This window comes from Pongo abelii, chromosome 17 (genome assembly GCF_028885655.2).
Source record: "Pongo abelii isolate AG06213 chromosome 17, NHGRI_mPonAbe1-v2.0_pri, whole genome shotgun sequence".
NCBI classification, from domain to species: domain Eukaryota; kingdom Metazoa; phylum Chordata; class Mammalia; order Primates; family Hominidae; genus Pongo; species Pongo abelii.
In genome coordinates, this window is record NC_072002.2 from 87,589,706 (window position 1) to 87,599,957 (window position 10,252).

Below are 10,252 nucleotides of genomic sequence, written 5' to 3' on the forward strand. Positions count from 1 at the left end.
CATTCATGTGTATCTGTGCATTAGGTTACTATACACTTCTTATGCTGTTGAAATATAAACAAACATTCACTACTTTATTCACACAAACATTATATCTCATTGCAACATTTTTCCTTATAAAAGGTTGCAAAATCATGGTCCTACAAATTGACAGAACATTCTTTGCTCCTTTCGCTTCATCTAAAGTATTCTGGAGCAACCAGTGCTTTTGTTTTGCTTGCATAAAATAATTTATCGAATTTTCCTCTCACATATTTCTAGATTCCAGGAGTATGTGGCCAACCCCTGTAGTTTATTTTGTATTTCTATGCTAAAAATTCAGAGGGGGAAGTTCATGTATTTACAAGCAAACAGTATTTATGTGATAGTTACTAAGTATGTAACCATTGTAATTTCTTGATGGTAAGAAAATACTACAAATAAAGTTAAAGATTCAACAAATATTTTTTGCTTTATATATATTTTCTAATTCTTCTGATGCTTAATATAATTAGATTTAGCTTTAAAATTTAAACAGGTAAATCTATGCATCTATGTAGTCTCTACAGGATTCTGTGAGTTTTTATACTAATATTCAATAAGTTTTTATCACCTTTACTCTGAGCAGCTATCATAAGCACACACTTTAAAACTGTAGATAATTTCACATATACATGAACATATAAATCAAAATTATTAGGATGCAATGAAGGCTCAGAAATTACAGATAGTAAACATAGTTTCTCAGGACCTGGAGTTGACTCACCAAGGTTGCGATTTAAATTATAATATATTTTAACTTAAAAAATTGTGTTGTTTTCTAAGCATTTACAATTTAGTAGGGCTAATATTTATCAGCCAAGGCAATTTACTGTTATAATGCCATACATTACTACCTCATTTTTTATTTGTGTTAAAAATGTTACAGTTGTATATTTTTATAAAATGTTGGCATTCCACACGGAAGCAGAGAACTGAACTTGAATCACACAGGACAGCCAAAGAACATAACTGAGAACTGAGTTAATATTACAACATACAGACTTTGAGATTATCATCATCCCTACAATCAAATGAGACAAAATTCTAACCCAGTGCTACAGTTTTAATAGTCTATTGAGAAATATGGATATTTACTTTCATAAAATTGTCCTTCTGTCAGTCACATTAAATTTTTTCATAAATTGCATGTTAAAAATATGCTTTTGCAGAAACACCCTCCCTGCCAAGAACACACCCCATGTCATCCTGGTGCCTTCCAGCTTTCAAAGCACTTCTGTGCGGTCCTCAGAACTGCCTTGTGAGGTGGGGTACCTTGCAGGGCTACTGCCCTCACACAGATGAGAAAACCCAAGTTCAGAGACAGGGCTCAGATGGCCTTTCGGATGTTACAGAGCCTCTCTTTTTTTTCCAATTAAAAAAATACATATTTTACATTTTGATCTGACCTATATATTTTTGTAGACAAAACACAGGAGCTTCAGATGCCTCATAGATCCTCAGCCAAATAGAACCTTGGCAGATGCTGCAGGGGATAAAAAACCACTTTAGAGACACTAGCAGCATGGCTCCTTCCTGAGGCAGATTTTGGAATCCATCTCAAGAAAAAAAAAAAAAGAAGAGGAAGATGAATAACTAAAGTAGAATAATCAGGATATCATGTTTTTTCTAACACAAAATAAACTCCTGAAATATACTCTTGTTTAAATTGGTCTACTTAATAGCTTATTAGACAGGATAGCCCAATAAAAACCTGTATGTAATAAAGATGTAAATACAAACATACATGTGTTATATATGATTAAGTGACAAAAGTAACAAGTACTCGTATACGCTTCAATCTGTGGCATATTATATTGTCCTCTAACGAGGTTTCCTGTTTGTTTGAAATTGAACATAAGTTTAAGGAAATGAGGGAAAAAGGACTAAAATAACCAAGAGCAATAAACCATATTCCAGCATCCTTCTCGCTATGTTATCAGCCTTGATAAATAATGTTCTTATTTAGAAGTATGTCTCCTAATCACAGAGCCAAGGTACCCCTAAGGCTCTTTTATTGATTTTCTTCCCTCACAAAATGCACCAGAATTTTAATTCAAATAAAATTCTGCATCCCATTATGCTCTTCATCTGAGGACAGTAAAACTTAGCCCCTTAGTCAAACTATATATTTTGTCATTTATATAATCCCCACTGAATTTCTTCTTCAAAAATGGAATCTAATTCCTCTCCATCCTCACACACACATTTTTGGAAACAACTTATGCGTTTAAAATGTTAGTTTCTTTTATATCAGTGTTCACTGATGAAAATACTGGATTGGAACTTGCACCACATCAAAGATGACATGTGATAAAAGCAGACTACCTATCCCTAAAATCTTCTTAAGCTGTCTTTTTCACATATCTCCCCCAAGATCTTCCTTTTCAAAAAATATATATGTATAAACTGAAATATATCTAAGTGTACAATATCCATCCAGACCCACAGCCAGGTCTGCACATACCGGTGTGCGTGTGTTTGAGAGTACATTTTTTACAGAGGCACTGTATAGATTTATCTTCCCCAGGTCCTTGACAGTCGGCCTTTACATCCACACATTTTGGGAGTTGGGAGACGAACTGGAGGATGACAGCAAGCCAGACATCAAACCCATTTATTCTGAATCTTAAATTATGACTTTTATCACCAATATTTTGGTTACATTGTTACACAAAGAACAAATTAACATCTGGTTTGAGGTCTCCTTTTTGATTGCTTTGGGATTAGTGACATTTCCTTGGCATATGAATTACACACCCATCAACTCTCAGCTGTGTCTTAATAATGTTGTTGTACGAGATTCCAAAACAAGAAGGATTTGTAACAGTGCTCCTGGGGTACCTCCACCAATATCTTTAACCACAGTGACTTCCAGGTGGCTTCTCGCCAGGTGCATGCAGGAGAGTGTCAATGCATCCCTTTCCTGGGCAGATCAAAAGAGGATCCGGAGGAAGAGGAGCTGGTCTGTTGGCTTTGAAGCACCTGATCACTGTGCGCTCACTCAGAGGTGGATCCAAATAAATTAAATCACCCACTGAGAAGTCACAGCACACGTGGCAAAGAAACAGTATGTTTAGGGGACTTGGTCATTACAGCTTCCATTCCCAACTTATACGATTCAGGACCACTCAGGAACACCAGGTTCTTAAAGGATTCTGAAGTATAAATTAAAAAAAAATGCAGGTTGCCGTTAATAGTTCTAAAGGTGCATCTTAGAATCTCTTTGAGAGAATAAGCAGAATTGTCCATTGTGTTACTTTTACTTTGATAAACAGATACTTTTTGCTTAATTTGGTCTCGTCTAAAACAAAACATACAGGTATTTTAATGTTTTGTTTTGTTTGGTCTTATCCAGGAATTCTATATTTTCTCTCTCCAACCCCTGCAAGAAAAATAAAAGTGGGTTTGAGGAGGGAGAGCTGAGTGTGGAAAGAAAAGTAAAGCTTTTCAAGAAAAAACACAAACATTACAAAACAAAAGTTGCAGTCCAATCGTGCAAAATTTGCTTCTCTGGATAAAGCACTTCTTGACAGGTTCACAATGTCCCCATCCCCCTCCCAAGTCCTCCCATCCACACGGTGGGGGAAGAATACAGAATGAAAGTGAAGCCATTCTTTTTCTTAAGGCTATACAGACACACACAGAACACATGTCGAGGACTGTCCAGCAGTTGGTTCTTTGCTGGGCTCCTGCTTCAAGCCCTGACTGCAACCTGCAGCCCATCCTGGAGTCAGGAGCTCTCCTTCCATTGGGACAACAATACAACATACAAACAAAAGAGGTCCATGGTCCCAACAATAAAATTCGATATTGACTTTACAATCACAGGTACAAATTGCTCAAATCGATAATTTCATTTCTCCTTAAGACCTCGTCATCTAAAACTAATTAGAGGCCAGGTTCCCGAGGAATTGTCAGTATTCCAAAAAACAAAAACAAAAGTACTGGAGGTTTCAAAGGAAATCATTCTTCTACTGCAACAGTCTGACGGAGGTTGGAAACAAGGTGTCCAATTCCAGCAAGTTCAGGGTGTTTTAAAGGGCGGATTCCTGGGTCCAGTTTGCCATTCCCCCACCATCTAGGGGGCTCTGTGTTTATAGAGGAAACACCAAGAAGCCCGAGAATGTGGAGTATTTCCAGCCCCCCATGAGGTTGCCTCTCTCAAGTTTGAGATGCACTTTGTCTTCCCTTTCCATGAGCAGCAACACACCATTGCTAGCAGCTTCTCTGGTGACATCCTGGTCTCCTGCAAAGGCCGAGATCACTGGGTAGCCATTCTGCATTAAACTGACCTAAAATGCAGAGAGTAGAGCTCAGCAGACTATAAAGCACCCAACTCCCACACACTGTTCTCTCCTTTGCCAATATCCCCACTCCCACCCCCATCCTTCCCTTAGAGTACACATCAGGGGAGCCTGACAGTGAGCACTCCCAGCTAGTTCAGAGCCACATCACCCCTGGACAGCCCAGTACCCTGTTTCCCTCAGCCTCAGAGACCAGGTGAAGGGGCCTTTAGCAATGGGGAACTATTAACCCAAACCTGAAAGGATCCAGTTTCAAATCTACCCACCTGGATGGTTTGTCTGTTATACACTTTGACCACGTGGAAGCTGAAGCTATAAATCCCTTTTCTTGGTGCTACAAATATACTGGAAGCAAGATCAAAGTGGTTGCCAATATTTACTAATACCTGAAAAAGAAGAGGGAACACAGCACACAATAGCAAGCCCCTCCTCGGTGTATGTTTTCATCATCCTTGGATAACCAGCAACACTGCCTCCTTCATTAGCGGCTGGGAACACAAATTCAGCATTCTCAGCATTCTGGCCTCCCCAGGAAGGAGGCAGTGCTGAAGTTAAAAGATCCTATAGCAGGAAGTAATCTCAAAGGTATTTTAATAAATTGTAACTAATCAAGATTTCTAAAGCATATTTTAATTATGCATTCAAAAACTGGCTGTGAATTTTGTAAGTTAGGGGAGCAGGGCAGAGAGAAAGGAATCGAAGATGGTAAGCTTGTTAAACAAATCCTAAATTGAGTCCAGGGAGGTCTGTGGGATTATGGGGGCATCAACATGATGCCTTGTTTGACCAAAAAAAAAAAAAAGTTCCATTCTGAGTGGGTAGAGAAGCGGCTATGGAGCAAGATGCCAATTAAAGGAGATCACTTCTGTAAGTTTGAGCTTGGGACCTAACTTCATGTGCTCCCAGAGACAATGGGCTCTGTGAGGTTTGGATCTCCAGTGTTTCTCAGTGCCTGGCACACTCTGGACGCACACAGTAGGTGGTCGATGATGGGTGGTGAATGAAAGACCTTCGTAGAAAAACATTTGCTACTCTTGTTTTTCCTTAATTTTCCCTGAGCAGTGTGCTGCTCCCTTGCCTGAGCCATGGTGCCCTATAAATGAGCTTGAATAAATAGAGAACGGGCAGCTTGGACATCCTTAGCTTAAGCTAATGGGAACTCTACAACATGCAAAACAATGACAAAATTAGCCACGTGGAATGAGTGCATGACCCTGCAGATGGCTTTCCTCAGATAAAAGGGCAGGGGCGAGTGTTTCATAAGCAGAATTTCAAGAGTGGCGGGACCCCCGTGATGACCCAATTTCTTTCAGATGCTCAACACAGACTCTGGCCACTTTGTCTGGCTGCTGTCTCCATCCTCCTCATGCATAAATGCACAACTGCTTTATAATAATAAGATGGCCTGCCTTTTAAAACAAACAGCCAACAACAACATCAAAATCCTGGGTTTAAGATTTTGTTACCTAATGGGAATACAAACTTCTACCGGAATACCTTTGCTGTTACTTCTTACACGCTCATTATAGATGAATAACATGCAATTCCCAACGCAATGTGAAATGCTGCCAATGACGATCGCCGAAATGACTTGTGAAATATGCCTGTTTCAGCTTCTTCAACCCAGCTGTGAGCACCACTTCAGCTCCACTCAAGGGCAGGACTGAGACAGACACTCTGGGCTCCATTGTTAAGACAAGCACCTCGGGATGCCTATTCTCAGTCTCACAAGGCTATGCTTGCTGTCTTCCTTACAAAGCTTTAGAAAAGAATAAAGCATTCTCCATTTAAGCCTCCGGAGCTGCTTCTTCCTTTCACCTCAACTCCTTCACCTCAATTTTACATTCTGGAAACTGATAAATTCAGGCAGAATTTAGCCCTGCTGTAGATGAAAGAACACCCAACCAGACCCTGAAAAGCAGACCTCAGCTCCTCATTAACTGGGGAGCCAGAGAAACATTAAATGCACCCTGCCATAGTTTGCTCATGTATAAAATTAGAATCCTGCTACTACTTATCCTGCCCTACATCACAGAGCTTTCTTGTTACACAAATGCAAAGGTGGATATAAAAATGCTATGAAAACTTTGCAAGACATTGGTAAGTGAATAATAATAATATAACAATAACTGCACGTAAAGGAAACCTTACTAATAGAGTATTAGTTCCCAAATGCCTATTCCATTGCTGTCTCATTTGGACATAATCAAAATAAATAATTTTACGTTTTGTAAATAAAAAATGAATTAAAGAGACACATGCCTCCCCCCGCCAAAAAAAAAAAAAAACCTCAAATACTCGATGCTTAACAATAATTAAGAAATAAATACGCTGACTTAAATAGAGTCAAGAGTGTGTGTCTGCAGGTTTATGGTTAATAAGTTTAAGAGTTGCCTAACAGACCAAAGGAAAGTCAATTAAACACGTACAGTAAGCCCTGGTAGGTTGTCAGTGACTGCCAGGCGCCCCATTCTGTAGGAAACACTTTGGTAAAATGATTAGGTAATTAGCTAATTAGCTAAAGCTTGGAAACCTCTATAATGCTTTTAATTTTTTTCTGAAAAGGAACAGAAACCAGGCAAGCGGGACACAAAAAGAAGGTCATAGCCTTTAACCCTGAGCACCAATAACCCAGAGAAGGGTTTAGAAAGGCCTGATCATATCTCTGAACCTTCTGCATTGAACCAAATGGCATAAGTTAAGTGGCTTAAGGTGACGTAAGTCACTGCTCTTTTAAAAAATTTGTACCAACACACTGTTCATGTATACATTGTATATATTGCATTTGCTTATGGTATATATTTCATTTACTATATATTTTACTTACATAATCACAATATTTTGTTTTGTATTTCTATATCCATCCCTGCTCTTCCTCACTTTTTTTTTTTTTTTAAGATAAACATCCCTTCCCCAATCCATTCCTCAAAATAAGCAATAGGAATGTATTTTCCAAATGCTGGCAGAGACTTGGGAAGACTCCTTTCCTGAGCGTGGAGAGTTTTAAATGCACTCAATCCTTCAGGTGGCCACCTGGGTGACTGAAGACCATCAACCACACCGCCGTGAAAAGTAAAACGTGCAATGCTTCCTTTTGGGAAACATATTTCACATCTTTAGGTTTACGGAACTCTTAGAAAGCTTAGACAGCCTTAAGGGACTCTCAGTCATCCAAGTGCCAAGTTAGCTGATCATTTAAAAGTTTTTAAAAAGCCAAAATGTGGAAAAGGGAAAGAGTAGGAGTGCGTTCTATGAAACGGGAGGAAAGAGAGTAGCAGGGCAGAGGGGGAGGACAGAGCCTGGGAACTCCACGTTCAAGAAGCCTGAACCCCAGCCCGCGCGCGCAGGTCCCCGCCCCTCTCCCCGGGCTGGGGGCGGGGTGGGCAGGCCGGCGGCTGACCTGGTCGAAATAGATGGTCATGGTGCGGTTGCTCATCTCGGACGGCTCGTGGTTGGTGCTCCGCGTGGCGGAGAAGGCCACCTTGGCGCTGCCGGAGCGCACGGAGATGCCTAGGGAGGAGGTGACGGCGCCGTCCGCCGACGGGCTGGAGTCGCACACGACCAGGCACTTGCCCTCCAGCACGATGGGCTCCGTGTCGTTCTGCGCCCGCACGGGGCAGCAGGCGGGCAGTAGCAGCAACAGCAGGGCCAGCGCCACCCCCAGGCAGGATCCGCAGCCGCCCGGCTCGCGCAGCGCCCCCCGGCGCCCGGGCATCATCAGCCGCAGCCCGAGTGGCCCTCGGCCGGGCGTCTGCATCGGGGCTGGTGGGAGGCGGCGCGTGGGGGTGGAGGCCGGCGGGGGCGCGAGCGGCGCGCAAGGGCGCGAAGGAACGCGCGGGGCCCGCAGCAGCCTCCGCGGGCCTTCGTCCCCCGCTCTGACGTTCAAGGCCAGGGTCGTTCTCAGAAGAAAGGCGCCCGTGAACCTGTCAGGGCACAGAACCCAAAGCCTTACACCGGGAGGTGGAGCCACCGGGAAGAAGGGGGACTGGGAGCAGGTGCCTGCGGCTCCGGGGCTCTCCCCGAAGGCCACCCCCTTGGTCCCGCGCACAGCCAACCCGCTTTCCGATCTGGCACAACAGGTCCGGAGAAACGCCCGGGCGCAGCTGGCAGCGCATCCCTGAAGGCTCCCGAGCGGCGCGCGGGGCTGCGACGAGGGAGGGGGCCGCGCTTCTGCAGGTCCTCATCGCTAAGACGGGCCCCGAGACCCTCAGAAGGCGTCACCGCCACCCCGCCCATTCACCAGCGCGGAGGGGGCTAAGACGCAGGCAAAGAAAAACCTACGAATGCTTGCCTTCTCGCCTTCATCTCACAGCATTTCCTTGGAGCAGCACCAAGGAACCCTTTTCTTTTCCCTTGTTTCCCTGCTATCCTCTATTTTTCAATCCTCGAGATGTTTTTAAAGTCCATTTAAGTCCCTTTGGTACAGATTTTATCTATTTTCCACCCAAAGAACAAACCCCAGGAATCTCCTTAGGGCGAATAAGATTAATAGGGGGCAAATGACACCACACACACACACACACACACACACACGGGCAGTAAAACCAAACACCCACTTCCAAGGTCCCTGCAGCCACTAGCGAGCCAGCCCCCTTGGTGAAACCCCTGGGATTCCTCTCTTGGGCGAAGGACCGATTCCAACGACGGAATCCCAGGCTTGGCTTATTCTCCAGCTCTGGTTTCCAGACCACGGGTATTCTCTCTTTCTCAGCTGGGCGGCAGCCCCTGCAGGTTTCTGCGAACTTACGCGCCCGTCTGCACTTTTGCCCTGTCCCCGCTCCTCCCAGGAAAGCAGACAGGCCATTTCAATACCAGCCCAGAGACACGCAGAGAAGCTGCCCCCTCGCCGCCCACAGCCTCCCATTAACTCTTCCAATATTCTTTCTAAGAACGGAGAAGTTGGCTCTTGATAAATATCCGCTGTCCGCAGCCTCGATCCTGCATGATTTCCCTTCTGTCTCTCCACCTCCCCCACCCCTCGATCTGGACCAGGGAGAGTCTTGGTTAAAATCCACGCAGAAGGCGCTTGCATGCGGAGGGGAGGGCAGGTCGGGGGTGGTTACCTGGAACATCCATGCTCGGCGAGCTCCGCTGTCCGCGAAGTTGCTCTGCTTAGAGAAAATGAGGCGAGCGGGAGCTGTCGGGAGGAGGACACGGAGCGCGACCCTGCTCCCAGCGCGTGGCCAATAACCGCGCCGCCCCGCCCTGCCGCTTTCCCGCGCCAGCCCGCGCCGCTTCAGGGGTGCACCACGCCCCGCGCGCCCGCTTAGACGCCGCACCCGGGACCGGGAACCCCGCGTCTCGCCCGGCTCAGCGCCCCGCGCTGTGCGCCCAGGTGCCTCCAACCCCTGGGCTTCGCGCCCGCACCACTGCCTGGGGCCCCTCGCGCTCCCGCGCTCAGCGCGCCCGCAGCGCGGCTCCCTCGCAGGTCCCCACGGCCCCGCAGCCCCGCCAGTCTCCAGAGGGCATAGCCGAGCGCTGCCGCCGCCCTAGGACTCGGAACCTTCCCTGCTCCCAAGCCCGCCGCACCCTCCAACGCCCTGGTCCTGCTCACCCAAACGCCCAGAGCAAAATACTCCCAGACGTCTCTTTTGAAAATTAGGCGCCCTTAAAAGCACCGGTCGCTTCTCTTCTTTTAGATTCTTTCTTTTCTTTCCCCAATTCCCTCCAAGTCTTAATATTGAATGGCGTGACCACTTTCATAATGAAAGGGGCGAAAAAAACAATAAGTTAAAAAAAAAAAAAAAAGAGGAAGAAGACTGCGATGGCTGGGACGAAGAGAGGAAAAAAAAGCTTGAGAATTTGATGATTTAGGATCTGTGTTTCCAGAGTCCCCAGTTGGGGAACTGTCCGGTTCCCGCAGGGCTGGAAGAGGGGCCTCCGGCCCGGGTCTGTGTGTCTGCTCCTCTGGACCTCGGACTGGTGGA

The 10,252-nt window shown here is 45.3% G+C and overlaps 1 protein-coding gene across 1 annotated transcript; it reads right to left on the reverse strand.

Moving 5' to 3' along the window:
* Positions 1 to 828: 828 nt before the first annotated feature.
* Positions 829 to 9,513, reverse strand: CBLN2 (cerebellin 2 precursor). The gene is made up of 4 exons (XM_063716953.1): positions 9,389 to 9,513; positions 7,726 to 8,248; positions 4,592 to 4,711; positions 829 to 4,313 (listed from the first exon to the last, which is right to left on the reverse strand). The coding sequence occupies exons 2-4, from the start codon at positions 8,080 to 8,082 to the stop codon at positions 4,116 to 4,118; spliced, it is 675 nt and encodes a 224-aa protein (XP_063573023.1). The 5' UTR covers positions 8,083 to 8,248; positions 9,389 to 9,513; the 3' UTR covers positions 829 to 4,115.
* Positions 9,514 to 10,252: the final 739 nt, after the last annotated feature.

What these genes read in the sequence shown, in the direction of transcription:
- CBLN2 (XM_063716953.1), bottom strand. Translation starts at nt 8,082, where the DNA reads ATGCAGACGCCCGGCCGAGGGCCACTCGGGCTGCGGCTGATGATGCCC. An exon ending in TGACCATCTATTTCGACCAG is followed by an intron (nt 4,712 to 7,725) that starts GTCAGCCGCCGG and finishes CTTCTTTTTCAG; the next exon opens with GTATTAGTAAATATTGGCAA. An exon ending in ATAACAGACAAACCATCCAG is followed by an intron (nt 4,314 to 4,591) that starts GTGGGTAGATTT and finishes TCTGCATTTTAG; the next exon opens with GTCAGTTTAATGCAGAATGG.